The 23,754-nt window shown below is 41.8% G+C and overlaps 2 protein-coding genes across 2 annotated transcripts; one reads left to right on the top strand and one right to left on the bottom strand.

Annotated features, from left to right (window-relative positions):
• The first annotated feature begins 940 nt into the window (after nucleotides 1–940).
• Nucleotides 941–23,591, top strand: LOC124485966. Its single transcript, XM_047047887.1, has 2 exons — nucleotides 941–982; nucleotides 21,781–23,591. The coding sequence occupies exon 2, from the start codon at nucleotides 22,272–22,274 to the stop codon at nucleotides 23,319–23,321; it is 1,050 nt and encodes a 349-aa protein (XP_046903843.1). The 5' UTR covers nucleotides 941–982; nucleotides 21,781–22,271; the 3' UTR covers nucleotides 23,322–23,591.
• LOC124485965 lies at nucleotides 17,216–19,721 on the bottom strand. Its single transcript, XM_047047885.1, has 2 exons — nucleotides 18,383–19,721; nucleotides 17,216–18,280 (listed from the first exon to the last, which is right to left on the bottom strand). The coding sequence occupies exon 1, from the start codon at nucleotides 19,479–19,481 to the stop codon at nucleotides 18,384–18,386; it is 1,098 nt and encodes a 365-aa protein (XP_046903841.1). The 5' UTR covers nucleotides 19,482–19,721; the 3' UTR covers nucleotides 17,216–18,280; nucleotide 18,383.
• Nucleotides 23,592–23,754: the final 163 nt, after the last annotated feature.

Raw genomic sequence — 23,754 nt, forward strand, 5'->3', positions numbered from 1 at the left:
GTCCCATTTAACATGAAAAGTTTGATTGGCATACCAGAACACCAAAATCCTCACAAGAGGTTTAGGGACACCTCTCGCTATTAGCTTCATAAACAGTTTTTCATGACAAATTCGATCGAAGGCTTTGTAAGCATCAATAAAGCATAAAAATACAGATGAATTAAGACTTGTGTACCTGAGACAATCTCCTTCAGAGCATAGATACAGAGATCAGTACCATGTTTTCTTTTAAAACCAAACTGATTTTCTGCAGTCAGAATATACATTTCCAATTTCAATCAAATAATTCTCTCAAACACTTTAGACAAGATACTGGCCAATGCAATGGGTCGATAGTTGTGTAGCCCGGGTGGTAAACATTTCTGTTGAAACAATTTGATGAGAACTGCATATTGTTCATGTTTTACTGAATACAGCATTTGGAAATGTATATCTGTTGTTTAAAAAACGCATGTTAAAATGTACCGGTTACAAATATGAAGAGAGCAAGATGAATGTTTTGTGAATCTATGTTGTTGCTTTAATTTTGATTATGACGTTAAGCCAATCCGGTTTGAGGTCAAAGGGCAGGGTAACACGGGAAGTTGGGGTAGATGAGGTTGGAGTAGAAAAAGACAGAGCGAGCGGAGGAGTTGGAGGGAGAAGAAAATTGTAGCGTACGGTAAAATACCAAGAGTGAAGATTTTATATTATCATTAGTGGTGTTATGTTTATATTGTTGGGTGAATATCTCAACCAACAACAATAACCCAGAAAGAGGAGTTTGGCTGTTGGCGGTTTTGGATTAAGCACGGGCTTTGCCGCCAGACTAGCGACAGCGAGTGCCAGGTTGGAGCCGGTGGAGGTCGGGATTGTCGTCGTCCTCAGTCGTCTTCCTGAGTTGGTTCGTCTCGTAAATCCACGAGAGTATTTGGTCGGTCTCTCCTTCACCTGCTGCCGCCCTTCTGCCGCAGTGCGTGTGCTACCGCACTGCTGATCCGAGGTACCAGCTCCTTGTTATTTTGTGCCATCCTGGCGAAACAGCCATTTTGTTTACGGCTACAACGCACACGAGCTACACTCAGGCCTGCACCGTAGAACTGTACTGAATTAAGGTATTCGTGTAGTTAGCATTGCCGGCTAGTTTGTATTGTGTGTCCATGTGCATTACGATGTCATGTAAATGTTGAACCAATAACTGAAGAACTGATTTTTTGTCTGAAGTAAATCTTTCCTGTTTTTGTTTAACAGTTGGTTGTATTGTTTTTTTCATATGTTAAATTGGTTTAAGTTAGTAACAATTACTAACGAACTCAGGTTAGCCACCTCTCATTACAAATCCACCAAACTAGAGAGGCGCTACAGTTGTCTATGCTGTTCAGTTTACCAGCCTTATCTTTAACAACAGGCACTAACAGTACTGACATAATAGAGTTCGGTAGAACACCATGAACCATAATTCCAGTGAGACACATGGCTAGAAATGGACTGAGTCTATAACTGGCATTTTTTAGATGCTCTGCAGAAATGGAATCCATACCACAAGCTTTGTTGTTGTCTAGCATGTGGATGGCATCATAAATATCTACTGATCTAACTATCAAGTCTGCAGAGATACCTTTATATTGATTATCAATTCTCACTGTGTTACTTTGAACACAATTAAATAGTTTACTGTAGTGCTCATGCCATAGATCAGCAATCTTCTCTGGACAACTAACCCCTTTGATATCAGAAGGGAGGGGAGTTCTGTTATTATTTATGATCTTGACCTCCTTCCAGAAGTCAGTAAGATTGTTATTCTGCATCTTTCTGGCCAGCGAGTCTGCTCTCATTGTGTTTTCATTTCTCTTAATGAAACGAGTGCATATTTAAATCTAGCATTTGTGAGGTTTTTGTTATCAAGCAGCACTCTCTGTCTGGGTCTGCCTGCCTCTGACCAGACTCTAAAGGCTTCTCTAGCAGCAGCATGTTGCTCAGACACAAACTCATTCCAGACAGGCCGTGCGTTAGGGACCTTACTCTTGTGATTAATAAAAGGTTCACTGGAAGCATAAAGACATTTGACAATATCATCATACATGGCACAGAGCTTTTCAGCATTATGTTTATCCTTGCAGTTCATATCCGAGAATTAGTTAATAGAGAATATCTGTGCCGAACCTCTTTGGTCAATTTTGACCAGTCCAGTTTTTTTGGGGGGCCAGCAACAAGGGTACACTCTCAACATTTAGCAGCATAGCAACTGGTATGTGATCAGTGGTGGCCAGCCCATAACACATCTCTATACTTTCCAGTGAGTCATGAGCATCGGCTGTGGTTACAATATGGTCTAGCCAGGAAGTTGTGTGCCACGTTTCACTTATATAGGTAAAACTTGTATCAGGCAATAACGCTTTATATAATTAATTTAGTTTCATTACAGAACTGCTGCAGATGTTGTGCGAATAAACACTTATCTGACATGTCAGCATTAAAATCACCCATGACATAGACACAACATGAACTATTGTCCTCTATGAAGGACTGAATAAAAGCTAACCTGTTCTGAAATTCATCCTCATGGTCATAGGATTCATATGGTGTGTACACATTTACAATAGTAAATTTATTTTCATTGTGATTAAACTCCAACCCAATAGCCCAGTCAACGTTAAGCCACACCACCTTTACCGTTGGGTCATATTTTATGTTCCACAGTATAGCTACACCACCAGCTATCCTCCCACAAACCATTCTCATGCTGAGATCGGTAGTGGACTCTCCAGCACCATGAAAGTTCTTGTGTAGGGAGTTCAATTTGTCCAGATCTTGCTTGGTCATCCAGGTTTCTTGAAGGCAGACAATGTCACTCTCGTCCAGCAATGTGTCCACCACCAAACGTCTTGATCTATCAGCAGCAGTATGTCCTACTCGGAGGCCACGAGCGTTGTAGGATACAACCCGCATTAATGATCTACCACGGACCCATCAGGGCAGCTGGCCGGTGTGTCTGTCTCCCTGGTCTCTACATATAGGCCTACATTCATCCCAGCATCATGACTGAGCTGAAGCTCGGTACCCTGAGAGCGGGGGGTATTCTCTGGTCGAGCTTTTTTGAAAGTATAGACCAAGGGTAATTACCAAACCACAACTGTCCCACCATTACCCATATGTGGCGCTACATTCCACGCCCTAAAGCACAAAGGCTTTCTGGAATGGATAGGCTAACCAAGCCCCCTCCCTTCACTCCTTGAGTTGAAATAAAGGCCCTTGTGGATCCTGGTGGTATTATATTTCAGATTTGGTATCCCATTGGTAATTCTGCAGCATAGATTTTTCTATACAGTTCCAATTTGTCAAGAATATACATTTTTCAATGGTTCGCAATGTTTGGAGGAATCCGCCATTACTGCTTGCAGTTATATTTATTATTATTATTACACTTCTTCTGTCATTGGAGTCTATGGCAGCCCCTAGAACCGTATGGTAAAAAGTTGTGAAATTTGGCACACTCATTAAGCACAGTCCCTTCTTTATATTCACCAAGTTTTATGTCTCCCATTGAAGCACTCTAGCGCCACCAACTGGTCAAAGTTGGACTTGTGTTTACACACGTAACTTTTGAACCGTATGACCGATATTCAAAAATGAGGTACCATTGGATTCCCTGGATCGAGACGAGTTCAACGCACACCATGGCGTCAATTTCCGGTTATATAGATTTTCTGCCATTTTGAATTTTGTGAAAAAACGTTTTTTTGCTTCTCCTCCCTCAATTTTTGTCAAATCTTCCCCAGAATTGGCACACATCATCATCAGACCAACCCTCACAGAAGTTATCAAAGGATATTTGATTTTCAAAACCGTTTGTCCAGTACAGCCAATCAAAATTGGCAACAAAGCAACCAAACAGGAAGTTGGATCATATCTCGGCTAATCTTTAAGAAATCAACCCCAAACCTGGTGTGATGACTCGGAACCCTCTTCTGAGGCTGTCCAATGAATTTGGTGTCATGTCATTACTGGGCGTGGCCGCGGGAAGCAAAAATGTGTTTTGGCCAATAACTGTTGATTTGTTTGCCTTTATTAAGGGATTCCTTTGTTTCATGATATCTTGGGACGTCCCGTGTGTGACCCATCATCATTTGTGATAATAGCCGAATTGAAGCGGCCGCCATTTTGAATTCATTGAAAAATGTTTTTTCTCTACTCCTCCTACACATGTTGTCCAATCTTCACCAAATTTCGCAGTGATTATCTTCAGACCAAGCCTCACAAAGGCCATCACATGATTGTTTGATTTTCACAACCGTTTTGCCCGGTACAGGCAATCAAAATGTGCAATTAAGCCATCAAACAGGAAGTTGGGTCGTATCTCAGCAAATCTTTGATGGATTCACACCAAACTTGCTGCATGCACTCGGAACCCTGTTCTGAGGATTTCTAAAGTGTTTTATGGGTCATTTGACTGCTTGGCCACCACATCGCTGCTTGCAGCTATATTTGGTGGCCAAGCCGCGAAGCGGCGAAGCCACATAAGTGATTCTACCTTTTCTTATTATTATTATTATTACACTTCTTCTGTCATTGGAGTCTATGGCAGCCCCTAGAACCGTATGGTAAAAAGTTGTGAAATTTGGCACACTCATTAAGCACAGTCCCTTCTTTATATTCACCAAGTTTCATGTCTCCCATTGGAGCACTCTAGCGCCACCAACTGGTCAAAGTTGGACTTGTGTTTACACACGTAACTTTTGAACCGTATGACCGATATTCAAAAATGAGGTACCATTGGATTCCCTGGATCGAGACGAGTTCAACGCACACCATGGCGTCAATTTCCGGTTATATAGATTTTCTGCCATTTTGAATTTTGTGAAAAAACGTTTTTTTGCTTCTCCTCCCTCAATTTTTGTCAAATCTTCCCCAGAATTGGCACACATCATCATCAGACCAACCCTCACAGAAGTTATCAAAGGATATTTGATTTTCAAAACCGTTTGTCCAGTACAGCCAATCAAAATTGGCAACAAAGCAACCAAACAGGAAGTTGGATCATATCTCGGCTAATCTTTAAGAAATCAACCCCAAACCTGGTGTGATGACTCGGAACCCTCTTCTGAGGCTGTCCAATGAATTTGGTGTCATGTCATTACTGGGCGTGGCCGCGGGAAGCAAAAATGTGTTTTGGCCAATAACTGTTGATTTGTTTGCCTTTATTAAGGGATTCCTTTGTTTCATGATATCTTGGGACGTCCCGTGTGTGACCCATCATCATTTGTGATAATAGCCGAATTGAAGCGGCCGCCATTTTGAATTCATTGAAAAATGTTTTTTCTCTACTCCTCCTACACATGTTGTCCAATCTTCACCAAATTTCGCAGTGATTATCTTCAGACCAAGCCTCACAAAGGCCATCACATGATTGTTTGATTTTCACAACCGTTTTGCCCGGTACAGGCAATCAAAATGTGCAATTAAGCCATCAAACAGGAAGTTGGGTCGTATCTCAGCAAATCTTTGATGGATTCACACCAAACTTGCTGCATGCACTCGGAACCCTGTTCTGAGGATTTCTAAAGTGTTTTATGGGTCATTTGACTGCTTGGCCACCACATCGCTGCTTGCAGCTATATTTGGTGGCCAAGCCGCGAAGCGGCGAAGCCACATAAGTGATTCTACCTTTTCTTATTATTATTATTATTACACTTCTTCTGTCATTGGAGTCTATGGCAGCCCCTAGAACCGTATGGTAAAAAGTTGTGAAATTTGGCACACTCATTAAGCACAGTCCCTTCTTTATATTCACCAAGTTTCATGTCTCCCATTGGAGCACTCTAGCGCCACCAACTGGTCAAAGTTGGACTTGTGTTTACACACGTAACTTTTGAACCGTATGACCGATATTCAAAAATGAGGTACCATTGGATTCCCTGGATCGAGACGAGTTCAACGCACACCATGGCGTCAATTTCCGGTTATATAGATTTTCTGCCATTTTGAATTTTGTGAAAAAACGTTTTTTTGCTTCTCCTCCCTCAATTTTTGTCAAATCTTCCCCAGAATTGGCACACATCATCATCAGACCAACCCTCACAGAAGTTATCAAAGGATATTTGATTTTCAAAACCGTTTGTCCAGTACAGCCAATCAAAATTGGCAACAAAGCAACCAAACAGGAAGTTGGATCATATCTCGGCTAATCTTTAAGAAATCAACACCAAACTTGGTATGATGACTCGGAACCCTCTTCTGAGGCTGTCCAATGAATTTGGTGTCATGTCATTACTGGGCGTGGCCGCAGGAAGCAGAAATGTGTTTTGGCCAATAACTGTTGATTTGTTTGCCTTTATTAAGTGATTCCTTTGTCTCATGGTATCTTGGGACGTCCCATGTGTGACCCATCATCATTTGTGATAATAGCCGAATTGATGCGGCCGCCATTTTGAATTCATTGAAAAATGTTTTTTCTCTACTCCTCCTACACATGTTGTCCAATCTTCACCAAATTTCGCAGAGATTATCTTCAGACCAAGCCTCACAAAGGCCATCACATGATTGTTTGATTTTCACAACCGTTTGCCCGGTACAGGCAATCAAAATGTGCAATTAAGCCATCAAACAGGAAGTTGCGTCGTATCTCAGCAAATCTTTGATGGATTCACACCAAACTTGCTGCATGCACTCGGAACCCTGTTCTGAGGATTTCCAAAGTGTTTTATGGGTCATTTAACTGCTTGGCCACCTCATTGCTGCTTGCAGCTATATTTATTATTATTACGCTTCTTCTGTCATTGGAGTCTATGGCAGCCCCTAGAACCGTATGGTAAAAAGTTGAGAAATTTGGCACACTCATTAAGCACAGTCCCTTCTTTATATTCACCAAGTTTCATGTCTCCCATTGGAGCACTCTAGCGCCACCAACTGGTCAAAGTTGGACTTGTGTTTACACACGTAACTTTTGAACCGTATGACCGATTTTCAAAAATGAGGTACTGTTGGATTCCCTGGATCGAGATGAGTTCAACGCACACCATGGCGTCAATTTCCGGTTATATAGATTTTCAGCCATTTTGAATTTTGTGAAAAAACGTTTTTTTGCTTCTCCTCCCTCAATTTTTGTCAAATCTTCCCCAGAATTCGCACACATCATCATCAGACCAACCCTCACAGAAGTTATCAAAGGATTTTTGATTTTCAAAACCGTTTGTCCGGTACAGCCAATCAAAATTGGCAACAAAGCAACCAAACAGGAAGTTGGATCATATCTCAGCTAATCTTTAAGAAATCAACCCCAAACCTGGTGTGATGACTCGGAACCCTCTTTTGAGGCTGTCCAATGAATTTGGTGTCATGTCATTACTGGGCGTGGCCGCAGGAAGCAAAAATGTGTTTTGGCCAATAACTGTTGATTTGTTTGCCTTTATTAAGTGATTCCTTTGTTTCATGATATCTTGGGACGTCCCGTGTGTGACCCATCATCATTTGTGATAATAGCCGAATTGATGCGGCCGCCATTTTGAATTCATTGAAAAATGTTTTTTCTCTACTCCTCCTACACATGTTGTCCAATCTTCACCAAATTTCGCAGAGATTATCTTCAGACCAAGCCTCACCTCACAAAGGCCATCACATGATTGTTTGATTTTCACAACCGTTTGCCCGGTACAGGCAATCAAAATGTGCAATTAAGCCATCAAACAGGAAGTTGGGTCGTATCTCAGCAAATCTTTGATGGATTCACACCAAACTTGCTGCATGCACTCAAGACCCTGTTCTGAGGATTTCTTGTGTTTTATGGGTCATTTGACTGCTTGGCCACCTCATTGCTGCTTGCAGCTATATTTATTAGGATTCCTCCGTCAGGAGGAAACCTATTGTTATTGTTAGTTTTATTAGGATTCCTCCGTCAGGAGGAAACCTATTGTTATTGTTAGTTTTATTATTATTATTATTATTATTATTATTCTTGTTCCATGGAAGTCAATGGCAGCCCCTAGAACACTTCGACAACTTTTTGTGAAATTTGGCACACTCATTAAGGACAGTTGATTCTATACCTACACCAAGTTTCATGTCTCCCATTAGACCACTCCAGCGCCACCAACGGGTCAAAGTTGGACTTGTGTTTACACACGCAACTTTTGAACCGTATGACCCATTTTCAAAAATGAGGTACCATTGGATTCCCTGGTTCAAGCCGAGTTCAACGCACCCCATGGCGTCAATTTCCGGTTATATAGATTTTCCGCTACTTCCGGTTTTATCAAAAACCTTTGAAAGCCTACTCCTCCTACAATTTTTGTCTTTTTACCAAGCTTCACAATACCTTACAACCGTTTGTCCGGTACAGCCAATCAAATTCATCAGAAAAGCCGCCAAACAGGATGTGAAGTCATGTCTCAGCAAATCTTTGAGATATCAACACGAAACTTGGTATATCGATGGAAGACACTACAACATGTTACCGTGTGCAAAGGCAACTTCATATCTCCAAAAATGATTAATATAAAGCAAATTGAACTTATCGCTAACGCTAAAATACTGCTTTACACATCAGCCAGTCAAAAACTAATACTCTGATTCAATCACAAGTTCACATGAAGACTCTTGAGAATGTTTATAACACAAATCTGTGAAAAGGTTGACTGTAAGATCAAAGGTCGATTTTTGGTGAATATTTGAAACATGCTTGCTTGGCTAATTTCTAGACAAATTTCCAATGAATGTCTCCCCTCCTCCTGCCCGCGCGTGCTCCACATCCTCACACACTCAGCCTTAACTTACACACGCGCGGGCTTGGCAAGACGCACACGCAACATTTCAGGAGAGTGTGGGCTGACCAAGCCCCCACTCATTCCTTGGTTTCTAGCCAAGGCCTTGTGGATCTTGTAATCTTGGATCTCTTAACAAAAGCTGATCTTTTTAGTATTGCATTTCCGATTTTGTATGCAATGGTAAAAAGTTATACAAATCCTGAAACATTGATATATATATATGTATTTATATATATATATAAATCTTTATTTCAGACGCCAAGTTCCACATAAAATAACAGACATAGAGCTATAAAAAAGAGAGTAAAACGAAAACATAAAACATAGATAATACAGTGCATAAAAAGTATGAAGACTTTTGTGCCAATGTAGTCTTAAGTTCCAAGTAATCGATAGCAGCTCTTTAGAGGGTTGACCAGGGCCTCTACTATTCAGTTCTCAGACTTGTCCAGTCGACACATGAAACCATACATCAGTTGTCTCAGGAGTGCCTTACAGGTTGGTACGTGCTTAGACAGAAACAACTGACCAGCACTATGCCACCTAGGCACATTAAGTAGCAATCTAAAAGCATCATTGAAACCATACATCAGTTGTCTCAGGATTGCCTTACAGGTTGGTACGTGCTTAGACACAAACAACTGACTGGCACTATGCCACCTTGGCACATTAAGTAGCAATCTAAAAGCATCATTGTAGGCTACTTTCAGTATCTGTATACTCCTTTACCTGTACATAGACCACAAATGAGCAGTGTACAATGGTGTTATGTAGGTTCTAAACAGGGAACATTTAACTGAATCTGAGCACATAGAAAACGTCCTTAATAACATACTGGCCTGAGAATATATTTGACAGCGCTGTTGATACATATCGTTGTCATCTGTCCAATCATCAGAAATGACATGGCAGATATTTTATTTCCTCACAAACACCAAGGGGACTGCCAGATAAATAAAAGGTAGGGAAGGTTAATTTCCTGTCCTGATTACTTCTGACTATCATTATGTGACTTTTCGTTCCATTATATTTTATATCATGATCTAAGCCATACTGAGAGCACACCCATAGCATCTGTTGCAACAGGCTGAGTGGAACCAGATAATCTGCGTACATCAGATGATTGACAATAGATTCACCAACAAGACAGCCTGTATTTGTCTTATTCAGCTGGCTTGATAAGTCGTCCATATCCATATTAAACAAAAAGGGAAATCAAATTCCTCCTTGTCGAACTCCGTTACCAACATGGAAAGCAGCTGATACAACATTGTCCCATTTAACATGAAAAGTTTGATTGGCATACCAGAACACCAAAATCCTCACAAGAGGTTTAGGGACACCTCTCGCTATTAGCTTCATAAACAGTTTTTCATGACAAATTCGATCGAAAGCTTTGTAAGCATCAATAAAGCATAAAAATACAGATGAATTAAGACTTGTGTACCTGAGACAATCTCCTTCAGAGCATAGATACAGAGATCAGTACCATGTTTTCTTTTAAAACCAAACTGATTTTCTGCAGTCAGAATATACATTTCCAATTTCAATCAAATAATTCTCTCAAACACTTTAGACAAGATACTGGCCAATGCAATGGGTCGATAGTTGTCTATGCTGTTCAGTTTACCAGCCTTATCTTTAACAACAGGCACTAACAGTACTGACATAATAGAGTTCGGTAGAACACCATGAACCATAATTCCAGTGAGACACATGGCCAGAAATGGACTGAGTCTATAACTGGCATTTTTTTAGATGCTCTGCGGAAATGGAATCCATACCACAAGCTTTGTTGTTGTCTAGCATGTGGATGGCATCATAAATATCTACTGATCTAACTATCAAGTCTGCAGAGATACCTTTATATTGATTATCAATTCTCACTGTGTTACTTTGAACACAATTAAATAGTTTACTGTAGTGCTCATGCCATAGATCAGCAATCTTCTCTGGACAACTAACCCCTTTGATATCAGAAGGGAGGGGAGTTCTGTTATTATTTATGATCTTGACCTCCTTCCAGAAGTCAGTAAGATTGTTATTCTGCATCTTTCTGGCCAGCGAGTCTGCTCTCATTGTGTTTTCATTCTCTTAATGAAACGAGTGCCTATTTAAATCTAGCATTTGTGAGGTTTTTGTTATCAAGCAGCACTCTCTGTCTGGGTCTGCCTGCCTCTGACCAGACTCTAAAGGCTTCTCTAGCAGCAGCATGTTGCTCAGACACAAACTCATTCCAGACAGGCCGTGCGTTAGGGACCTTACTCTTGTGATTAATAAAACCTTCACTGAAAGCATAAAGACATTTGACAATATCATCATACATGGCACAGAGCTTTTCAGCATGATGTTTATCCTTGCAGTTCATATCCGTGCACATTAGGGCATCCCTAGAAAATGCAACATCACTATGTAAGCTGTCAGTTAATAGAGAATATCTGTGCATAACCTCTTTGGTCAATTTTGACCAGTCCAGTTTTCTTGGGGGGCCAGCAACAAGGGTACACTCTCAACATTTAGCAGCATAGCAACTGGTATGTGATCAGTGGTGGCCAGCCCATAACACATCTCTATACTTTCCAGTGAGTCATGAGCATCGGCTGTGGTTACAATATGGTCTAGCCAGGAAGTTGTGTGCCACGTTTCACTTATATAGGTAAAACTTGTATCAGGCAATAACGCTTGATATCATTAATTTAGTTTCATTACAGAACTGCTGCAGATGTTGTGCGAATAAACACTTATCTGACATGTCAGCATTAAAATCACCCATGACATAGACACAACATGAACTATTGTCCTCTATGAAGGACTGAATAAAAGCTAACCTGTTCTGAAATTCATCCTCATGGTCATAGGATTCATATGGTGTGTACACATTTACAATAGTACATTTATTTTCATTGTGATTAAACTCCAACCCAATAGCCCAGTCAACGTTAAGCCACACCACCTTTACCGTTGGGTCATATTTTATGTTCCACAGTATAGCTACACCACCAGCTATCCTCCCACAAACCATTCTCATGCTGAGATCGGTAGTGGACTCTCCAGCACCATGAAAGTTCTTGTGTAGGGAGTTCAATTTGTCCAGATCTTGCTTGGTCATCCAGGTTTCTTGAAGGCAGACAATGTCACTCTCGTCCAGCAATGTGTCCACCACCAAACGTCTTGATCTATCAGCAGCAGTATGTCCTACTCGGAGGCCACGAGCGTTGTAGGATACAACCCGCATTAATGATCTACCACGGACCCATCAGGGCAGCTGGCCGGTGTGTCTGTCTCCCTGGTCTCTACATATAGGCCTACATTCATCCCAGCATCATGACTGAGCTGAAGCTCGGTACCCTGAGAGCGGGGGGTATGCTCTGGTCGAGCTTTTTTGAAAGTATACACCAAGGGTAATTACCACACCACAACTGTCCCACCATTACCCATAGGTGGCGCTACATTCCACGCCCTAAAGCACAAAGGCTTTCTGGAATGGATAGGCTAACCAAGCCCCCTCCCTTCAATCCTTGGGTTGAAATAAAGGCCCTTGTGGATCTTGATGGTATTATATTTCAGATTTGGTATCCCATTGGTAATTCTGCAGCTTAGATTTTTCTATACAGTTCCAATTTGTCAAGAATATACATTTTTCAATGGTTCGCAATGTTTGGAGGAATCCGCCATTACTGCTTGGAGTTATATTTAGGATTCCTCCGTCAGGAGGAAACCTATTGTTATTGTTAGTTTTATTATTATTATTCTTGTTCCATGGAAGTCAATGGCAGCCCCTAGAACCCTTCGACAACTTTTTGTGAAATTTGGCACACTCATTAAGGACAGTTGATTCTATACCTACACCAAGTTTCATGTCTCCCATTAGACCACTCCAGCGCCACCAACGGGTCAAAGTTGGACTTGTGTTTACACACGCAACTTTTGAACCGTATGACCCATTTTCAAAAATGAGGTACAATTGGATTCCCTGGATCAAGCCGAGTTCAACGCACACCATGGCATTTCCAGTTGTATAGATTTTCTGCTATTCCCGGTTTTATTAAAAACCTTTGAAAGCCTACTCCTCCTACAATTCTTGTCGAATCTTCTTCAAAATTTCCACAGATGATCTTCAGACCAAGTCTCACAAAATTTTTTGAAGGATATTTGATTTTCAAAACCGTTTGTCCGGTACAGCCAATCAAATTCTGCAGAAAAGCCGCCAAACAGGAAGTGAAGCCATATCTCAGCAGTTCTTTGAGGCAGTGACACCAAATTTGGTATGCCTACTCGGAACCTTATTCTGAGTATGTCCTCAAAAAATTGTGTCATGTGAGTAAAAGGGGGCGTGGCCGGAAGCATAAGCGTGTTTTGGCTAATAACCGTTGAAGTGTTCACCTTAATAAAGTAATTTCTTTGTCTGTTGATGTCTTGTGAGATATCAAGCTTGACCATCGATAATATTTCATAACAACCGAATTGACGCGGCCGCCATTTTGGATTTCATGGAAAAGTGTAAAAACCTTTACACGCCCCAAATTTTGTGCAATGTTTACTAAATTTGGTACAGATGATCTTCAGACCAAGTTTCACAAAGGTGTCAGATGGATTTTCCATTTTCAAAACCTTTTGTTCGGTAGAGACAATCAAAGGCGGCGGCGAAACCGCAAAAGACACGTGAGAGCGTAACTCAGCAACCATTTGTGCGATTGTCACCAAACTTGGGTTCCATCGCTCCCATGAGGAGTAGAGGAGGCCTGTGCTGTTATACCAGAAAAAAATCACTTCGAACACTCAGTTCTCTTGAACGCAAACAGATACTTCAACCAAACTTGGTGTGTTAAAGGAGTGCAACAGGTTGTTGTGACTTAATTGTTGCAAAAGTGCTATGGAGGCCATGTCCTGCTATGGACTGCTTGGCCCCTCCATTGCTGCTTGCAGCTATATTTATTATTATTATTATACATCTTCTTCTGCCATGGGAGTCTATGGCAGCCCCTTAAACCAAATGGTCAGAAGTTGTGAATTTTGGCACACTATTTGGGACCAGTCCCCTCATCAATTTCACCAACTTTCATGTCTCCCATTCCAACCATCTAGCGCCAACAATGGGTCAAAGTTGAAGGTGTGTTAACACATGTTACTTTTGAACCATATGCCCCATTGTACAAAATGAGGTATCGTTGGATTCCCTGGATCAAGACGAGTTCAACGCACTCTATGACATCATATCCAGTTCATAGATTCTCCGCCATTTTGAAAGTAAAGAAAAAGCGTTTTTTCGCTACTCCTCCTACAATTCTTGTCGAATCTTCTTCATAATCGCCACAGATGATCTTCAGATCAAGCCTCACAGAAATTATCCCCTGGAGCTTTAATTTTCGCAACCGTTTGTTAGTTACAGCCACATCAAATTTATGTGGCTGAATTGATGTGGCCGCCATTTTGAATATAACGTTTTTTCGCTACCTCTCCTATAAGGTTTGTCCAATATTCACCAAATTTGGCACAGATCATCTTCAGACCAAGCCACACAAAAGACATCACATGTTTTTTTGATTTTCTACACTTTTTGACTGGAACAGCCAATCAAAGTCATCAGCCAATCAAAGTTGTCAACCAAGCCACCATAAAAGAAGTGAGGTCATATCTCAGCACCTCTTTACTGCATTGACAACAACTATGGTATAGGGACGAGGGACCCTGTTCCAAAGAAGTCCAAAATAGGTCATGCTATTTCACCTCTAGGTGGCGCTGCAATAGGCAAATATTTGGCACCATTTATCTTCAGACCAAGCCTCACAAAAGACATCACATAGCGTTTTGATTTCTGCAACCGTTTGTTAGTTACAGCCAATCAAATTGAGCAACTGATCCGGAAAAAGGGAAGTGAGGTAATATCTTAGCCAAGCTTTGATGCATTTACTCCAAACTTGGTGTATGGACTCAAGGCCCTTTTATTAAGAGGTTTGAGACAGGTAGTGTAATTTGACCTCTAGGGGGCATTACAATAGGTAGGATTGTGTTTTGACCAATAACTGTTGATTTGTTTGGCGTATTTAAGTCATTCCTATGTCTCGTGATATCTTAGGAGATCCCGCGTCTGATGCATGTTAACGCGTGATACCAGACGAATTGATGAGGCCGCCATTTTGAATGAATGAATAAAACTTTTTTCCTTACTTCTACACAATGTATCCAATATTCACCAGATTTGGCACAGATTATCTTCAGACCACAATCACCTTGCCATGTAAAAATATGACTGAATTACAGCTGTTTAAACTTTGGCCAAATCTGACCATGCGTGCCACAGGAGTAACGGCTTCCTTTTTGTATTCAGTAACTGTACACAGCAATTCCCAGCGCTGACAATGGCTCACTGGGATAAGACGGGCTCCGTTGAAGTGCAAGGTCGTAGGTTTGAATCCAGCCAAAGTCTCAGGCATGTCATGATACTGGTTTATGTGTTTAGTGAAGCCAGGTATGCGACGGTAGCTGTCGAGCAGTATAATCATAATGGCCACGATAATGTTTAATTCTCAGGGGATTTATACTCATGAAGAGTCCGATTTATTGTGCTTTGTAGATATAGTGAATCTACATCTAGCCAGTGCATCGGATTTCTTGCATCATAACTTCTGAACAGATTTGTCATAAATCACAAGATTGGTCTCTTCTGATTCTACGTGGCATACCAAGTCGAAATATATCACATTGTCCCGTGTCCACCATTTTGGGCGTCGGCCATTTGGAATTTTCATAAAAACATACTTTTTTGAACTCCTCGTTCGCCGTTGCTCCTATTTTCATGGACATGTAATTGAATAATTTTCAGATTACTATCACCTTGATTTGTCAAAATATGACTGAAATACAGCTTTTTATACTTGGGTCAAATCTGACAACGCTTCCCACAGGAAAAACGGCTTACTTTTTTTTGGACAGTAACTGAACACAGTAATTCCTAGCACTGAGAATAGCTCACTGGAATAAGACGGGTTCAGACGTTGACTCTGAAGTGCAAGGTCATAGGTTCGAATCCAGCCACAGTCATCACGTATATCATGATACTTGTTTATCTGTTTAGTGAAGCCAGGTATGCCACAGTAGCTGTCTAACAGTATAATCATAATGGTAATGATAATGTTTCAATCTCAGGGGATCTATACTCAAGAAGAGTCAGATTTATTGTGCTTTACAGATATGTGTCCTCTAACCTCTACGGGGGCGATCCCATGTCTGACACATGTTAACTTGTGATAACAGCCAAATTGATGCCGCCATTTTGAATTAACTAATAAAACGTTTTTGTCCTACTCCTGCTACAAAATGTATCAAATATTCACCAACTCTAACACAGATTATCTTCAGACCACAATCACATTAACATATCAAAATAGGACTGAATTACAGCTGTTTAAACTTGGGACAAGTCTGACAACCGCTTGCCACAGGAAAAATTCCGTATATTTTTACGCAGTCACTGAAATATGATTTCCAGCACTGAGAATAGCTCACTAGGATAAATTGGTGTCCTGTCAACATCAGAGGTTCAAATCCAGCCAAAGCTGACAGGCTTGTCATGTCTCTGATTCTCTATTTAGCGAGACTATAAGCCACTGCAAAGAAAGCCGGGTAAACCGCAATCACTAGATCGAAAGTCGAAAGTTTCTTCTGGGTCATCTGACCTGCTTGGCCACCACATTGCTGCTTGCAGCTATATTGTATTATAAATTCTTTATTGCCAAGCTGCCTGTCTTGCTCTGGCAGCGGTGGCGGTGTTTGACTTAGCCATGAAAATATGCTTATTGTCTTCGTAGAGAATCATTATAATAGTTTGCTCAGATGGCGAGAATATCACCGCTCTCTCTTTCGTCTTCTCCGCCATCATACGGTTTTGGTGATCGACCTTTCCTGCCTTTTGAAGTAGGACCTGCTCGTGCACTTGCCCTGATAAGTTTAGCCTGATTGAAATTAACCACATGATTTGGATGCGGATCAGCCATCCACAAACCGATATTTGCGGTTCAGTTACCTCGCTAATGTTAACGGGCTAAAGGGACAATTGATTAACTTAGCTTCAACCCTTACGACAAACGAGCCCCAGGGGGCTGTTGCACAAAAGTAGAATAAAGAAATCCAGGCTAACTGAAAAAGCGCAGCTGGACTTAGTGTGATCCGCTCATCACGGCTTATTCGGTTGCACGTTTGCCAAACCAGGATGAGAAGGTGAAGCTATGTCAATCCAGATGTACATAGTTGGGATAAGTGCACCTTCACGGATTTCTTAAATAGACCATGGTATTGATCACAGATTGACTGATGCAGAAATAGAGAAGACGCGTGCAGCATATTTTTCACCCGATATAAGCAGCAACTAATTACGGAAATTGAAGCATAGTGAAGCATATAAAATGTAGGGGAGAGTGGGGGCAAAAGTAACACGGGACGAAAGTAACAAAGCGATTTTCTCAGAGCCCTGACTTCTAGGGTGACCGGATCCCAATTCACCAGATGTGGGACAAAGACAACGTTTGTGTGGGACAATGTGGGACAATGTGGGACAATGTGAGATATCAATGCATCGAGGCAGTCTAAAATAAAATTAAATTTAAATAAACATTTCTATTCTTCCCCTTTGCTATAACGTTACTATGATTTGCCATTTGGTTGATTCAGGAGCACATAACAGCCTGCAAACAAAAAAGTAACACATGTATTTAAATGCAACTTTCCCAATGGAGTTTTCATGCTGTTTCACAGTGCCCCTCAAGTTAACACTCCTGACTGTGTACAATCAAACAGAAAGACAAGGCTACAATTGTTCTTTCAAATATTGTCCTTTAATGTGCCTTTTCTCCAACAACAGAGAGCAACAACAACACAACCACATTTAAGTGTTTGCTCTAGTGAAACAATAAACTGAAGTACATACATTCAAGTAGAACATACACTGGATACATGGAGCACATAGGCTGATTATCTGAACATAACAAAACTTAATCAGTTCAGAATCACATAGAGATAAACTACACAAAATAAATGCATTTGAAAATGCTCTGCAGTTACTGGACCAAGTAATGCTACAAAAACGCACAAATTGGTATAGGCACTACATAAAATAATAAATAAAACCTGAAGTGCAAATCAATACTGGTCAGGAGGTAACACAAACTTAAATAAAATAATGTTTTCATTTTTCAATAAAGTGTTTGCTCTAGAAAAAAATAAACTGAAGCACATACAGTATTCAAGTAGAACATGGAGCACATAGGCTGATTATCTGAACATAACTAAACTCACTCAGCTCAGAATCACATAGAGATAAACTACACAAAATAAATGTTCTACTTGAATACTGTATGTGCTTGAGTATATTTAACTAGAGCAAACACTTTAATGAAATATGTTTAGTTAATCATAGAAAAATACACAATTAATGCTATTCCAGCACCAAGGAGAGCACCTGGCTGAATTTTGTTTTCAGTTCTCTACATCACAGCAACAACTGCAGGCCCACACAGACGATGCACTCTCAGCACCACGGAAAGCACCTGCCAGCAAAACACAAGAATAGAGCATTGTTTTAAAATCTAGCACCACACTGGCTCAGTGCTCACAATATTCTAAATTTATATAGACAATGTTTATCTTACCTTAGATGATCTTCTTGGCTTTATACTTCTTGCTTGAGCTTGCAGCTTCTAATAAGGCTTTCTGCTTAAGTGCATAACTGTAGAATTCCTTACAACTGTATTCAAAGTTGGTCTTGACTTGAATTTCACTCTTGATGAGCTCCACAGAGCAACGGTTCCTCTGGTCGGTCCAGGCTGCAGTCATCAGGGAAAACACTCTCTCTACAGATGCGTTGGTTATTGGGATGCTGAAGACAAAGGAGGCAACTGCAGTCAGGTTTGGTGTCTTCGTGCTTTTGAGAAAGGTCGACCACTTCTCCACAACAGGAGCTCTTCTCTGCACAATTTCCGGCTGGCGTGGCAGAGTCACACAGTACTCCTCGTAGAGTTCGTCCATGTCCAGTTTCCCCCCTATATGTAGGGCCTCCACGGCATCACTGAGCTGGGTGAATGTAAAGCTGTTCTTCAGTGACAAGCAGGCAACTTTCTTCTGATAGTTGGTGTCGTTGAAGTCATACCATTTTTCCAGGTAGTTGAGTGCTGTCTGGTAGAAGTTGGACATATCCTCTTTGATTGATGCTGCCTTTTGGTCCGGAAACTGTTGGACAATCGCACTGGTCTCCATTCCAAAGAAGGAATCGATCTGTCGCTGATTGAGCTTGGTCTTGAGGGTCTGCATGATGTCATAGAGCTCACAGATGGTCCCATCCTGTCCCTCCAACAGCAGCACAACGTCATGGAACACCTTGAGTATGTTGTTGAGGAAAGCCAGGTAGGCCTGCAGCTCAATGGGATGCCCCTCACCATCCTGATCTGATTTTAAGAGCTTCCACAGTACTTTTGGGCACTCACACTCTCCCAGCGACAAGAAGTAGCTCTTGATAGCTGCCCAGCTGTTATGTAGCCTCTGGACAGCAGGCCACAGACTTAACCACCTTGTTGGTACATGTCGCCGTACAGCATGATAGTCTTCCTCCACAAAGGCGAACACTGCTTTTAATTCCTCTGTGCGCTTTGCTGAGACTGAAAAGTGGCTGAATATTTTGTTGACTACAGATTCAATGTCAATGTTCAGCATGTCTCCAGCATGCTTTGCACAGTTGTGCACTATGTGGGCCATACAGTTTGCCTTGATGATGCCACTATTTTCTGCCTTTAGCTTTTGGTAAACCGAGTTGTTTTTCCCATAGTTCACACTAGCATTGTCTGCAGTGTAAGATAAAAATCATTTCCAGTTGCAGACCATTTTCCTCTAACTTGCTCTTTATCTGGTGGTGTATGGCAGCAGCTGACTCTTGGCTATCTTCATAAAAGTCCAGTATCTTAGTTTTCAAACCCAGCTCTGGTGTCCAATATCGTAACGACAGTGGGAAGAGTTTTGTAGTGCCATGATTAGATGCATCTGAAGCCACTGAAAAAAATGGCGTGTGGACTTTTCTATCACTTGGGAGCTCTTGAACCACTGGCATTTTTAATTCTCTCAAACAACTCTCTACAGAGGCAGGTGCAAGCACATCTGTTACTATGGATGCTGCCTTTGTACGACCACATGACATTTTCTTTGCAATCTCAGAGTCTGGAAACATGGTAGATGCTAGCTTATTACCACAGTCTTCTGACCTGTATGATAGTGAGTGTTTTACAGTGTGGTAAACACTAGTTAGTTCAGCTGCAGTTACCTTGTTGGCGTTTGACTCTTGTTTGGGTTTTAGCAGGAACGTATCCATAGACTGGCAAGACTCTTTTTGAGCAACACGTTTTTTATGTGCCTCGCACTGTTTGTGTCGTATTCACCTCCGTGTGAAATGGAAAATTGACTTGAGCAAATTTCACACGACACTTTGCTAGAATCACTAGGCACTGGTTTCACCCAGGGATAGATAGTTTCCCAGTCTTTGTTAAAACTGCACTTCCAGTTCCTCTTCTTACCCGTGAGTGTCGTGTTTTCCTCCATGTCTGCTGCTTGCCGTTCTGACCTGATTTCTATTGTTTCGATTGGCGCGCTTAACTTCTTCCGCGTCATAGGTCCGCGTCCCAGACATGATGAAATAGCAAATAGCCATAGCCCATCTATGAAATAGCCTAGCCGAGTCTAGGCGCCCTCTGATGACAGCCCTCACGGCTGTCTACACACACAAACAACTGTTTGATAAAACACGCATTTCAAAATTTGGAGTCTGACTATCGGTAAGAATGCGGGATAACGTCTCAATTTGCGGGACGGGTGAAAAATGATAGAAATGCGGGACTGTCCCGCACAAAGCGGGACATCTGGTCACCCTACTGACTTCATTTGCATTTGAAACTATGGAGTCAGATGGAAACAGAGGAGTCAGATGGCTGAGCGGTGAGAGCGTCGGGCAAGTAATCAGAAGGTTGCCGGATCGATTCCCCGCCGTCCCAAAATGACGTTGTGTCCTTGGGCAAGGCACTTCGCCCTACTTGCCTCGGGGGGAATGTCCCTGTACTTACTGTAAGTCGTTCTGGATAAGAGCGTCTGCTAAATGACTAAATGTAAATGTAACTATGACAGTACGTTCAGCACGCGACCATTGACGAGTCGTCGTTTCCCGGGGCTAGGTGGAGAAATCGGTTTTTGAGTGCTAAAAGTAAATTACAGAGGCTGCCCTTTTTTTCTATTGACAAGTTGTGTTTCCTGTTTCATGTGTCACAGTAATGATCAATCTACAGTTTATTTAGTGCTGTAACGCATCCTGAAGTTTGCCTTGTCAGATCTTTTCAGTATAAAAGTAAATCTGGTTTAAATGTTGGGAGTTCCACCCACTTGTTACTTTCGTCCCACCGCTAATGTGGTGAGTTTCTGATTGTGAAAATCATTTATTAAAACATTTATGTCATATTATACAAACAGAATATGCCAAGAGTGAGGGTCAGAAAGACAGACAGAGGTCTGATTCATCCAGATCTTTATGAGAGGGCGTTTCTGGACATATCTGTCAGGAAGATTAGTCTCAGGGCAGCTGCTAGGTCGCATGGTATATGCCATGTCACTTTGCTGAGATACTGCAGGAGAAGGGCAGTGACCAGTAGGGAGAAGACTAGACCACCAGGGTACAGATCACATTCAAAAGTCTTCTCTGAGGACCAAGAAAGGAAGCTGCAGGCGTATATTAAGAGGGCAGCTGATATTTATTTTGGCCTGTCTCCTAAAGAGGTAAGTGTAGGCTAGTAGCTCAGGTAAAAAAAACACTCAACATGCAGCTCTTACTAAAACTATTTTAAATACTTATCAAAATGTGAGATTTGTAGCTATATAGATTTTTCTTTTTTTAATCTTAATTATTTTTTTTCTGAAGCTGCTGCAACATGTAAACTGGATCAGTAAAGTCTAGTTAAATCTTAATCATGTAATAAATGTTTTCCCTCTGAACATTTTCTTTTGATTTTAACTGTTTTAGGTGCGGAAATGTGCCTATAAATTGGCCATCAGACGTGGATGCAAATACCCAAACGGATGGGATGACACCAAGATGGCGGGAAAAGACTGGCTCACCCACTTCCTTAAACGCAACACTACGTTGTCGATTCGCCGACCTCAAGCCACCAGCATGTCCCGTTCCACCAGCTTCAACAAAACAAATGTGTCTGCTTTTTTTAACAACCTGCAGACAGTTCTTGCCCGTCACCTTTTTGAAGCTAAGGACATTTGGAACATGGACGAAACGGGTACAACAAAGTGCCCTGTAAAATAATAGCCACCAAGGGGAAGCGCCAGGTCGGTGCAGTGACCTCTGGGGAGAGGGGGACATTGGTCACCACTGCCCTAGCTGTAAATGCACAAGGCAATAGTATTCCCCCGTACTTCATCTTTCCCAGGAAGAAGTTCCAGGACCACTTTGTGAGTCGTGGTCCCATCGGCTCTGCTGGTTCTGCAAATAGCTCAGGATGAATGCAGGATGTCAACTTTCTGGCCTTTCTCCAGCACTTTGCCAGACACACCCGTGTGAATCTGGAGTCAAAGGTACTGCTGCTCCTTGACAACCACTGGTCACACCTTTCTCTGGCAGCAATTGACTTTTGTCGGTCAAATGGCATAGTGTTACTATCTTTCCCACCCCACTGCTCACATCGTCTCCAGCCACTCAACAGGAGCGTCTTCGGTCCACTGAAGAGATATGTTAACACAGCAGCAGATCACTGGATGAGAACACACCCTGGAAAAACGTTGTCCATCTATGACGTTCCAGGCCTAGTGGCCACAGCTCTGCCACGAGCAGCGACACCAAGCAACGTAACACCAAGCAACGTAAGATCTGGCTTTGTGTGCACTGGCATCTGCCCCTACAACTCAGATATTTTTGATGAGCAAGACTTCTCACCTGCCTACGTCACCGACCGCCCTGTTCCTTCACTGGTACCATGTGGTCCTACACCACATTGCCACATACAACCACTCAGCCTGAGCCTGTTTGAGGGAGGGCTGCTGCCAGAGTATCCTGGTGGTTCAAAGTCTGCCATCCCTGACCAGTGTGACCACCCAGCTGTCTGTTCAGCTGTCCCACCTGAAGAAGAGGGAAGAGGTCTGCTTGCTGTCCCAGGAGGGACCGACAGGCACGCTAGTTCTGTCCAGACATTCATTCCTGAGAATGTACGTCCCTTTCCAAAGGCTGGTCCCAGAAAAGACACAAAACAAAGAGGCAAAAGGAGGTCAACAGTGATCCTCACAGACTCTCCGGTGAGGGCAGCTCTGGAGGAGGAGCAACAAAAAAGGGTCCAGAAGAAGCCGTCTGCACCAAAGAAAAGGCTCCTTGGTCGCGGAGGCACTGCACCCACAGTTTCCCAGGACAAGGATGAGGAATGTCTTGTGTGTGGGGAAACATTCAGTTCGTCTTTGCCTGGGGAAGTGTGGGTGAAGTGTCTCTTTTGCCAACTCTGGTCACATGAGGCATGCACTGAGGGTGCAGAGCATTATATCTGTCACAACTGTGACGATGAGTAGTCTTATGCCTTTTGTTATTTTCTTGTTTGTTTGTAGGCTACTGTTTATTTGTTAACGCCATTAACATTAGTCAGGTTTCTGCAGCGACTATTAAAATATGAATTATATGAAACATGTTTTATAAAATGTATTGACATGAAATAAATTAAATGAAAATAAATATTCTAACAATTCAAGTTTGTACTGTCGGGTTACTTTTGAAATATTTGATGAAACTGAAATTTAAATAAATGTAGGCATTAATATTTTGGCAAAAATAAAGGACAAAATATGTTTGCAGTTACATATTAACAAGGTCATAGTCAGAGTAACACAGAAAATCTAGTTTGTATTGTTGTGTTACTTTTGACCCACCCATGTGTTACTTTCGTCCCAACTGACGGGGTCAAAAGTAACAATGTGCCACTTGTGTTCAAAGCCAAATTATACTGAA

Source organism: Hypomesus transpacificus, chromosome 23, assembly GCF_021917145.1.
Source record: "Hypomesus transpacificus isolate Combined female chromosome 23, fHypTra1, whole genome shotgun sequence".
NCBI classification, from domain to species: domain Eukaryota; kingdom Metazoa; phylum Chordata; class Actinopteri; order Osmeriformes; family Osmeridae; genus Hypomesus; species Hypomesus transpacificus.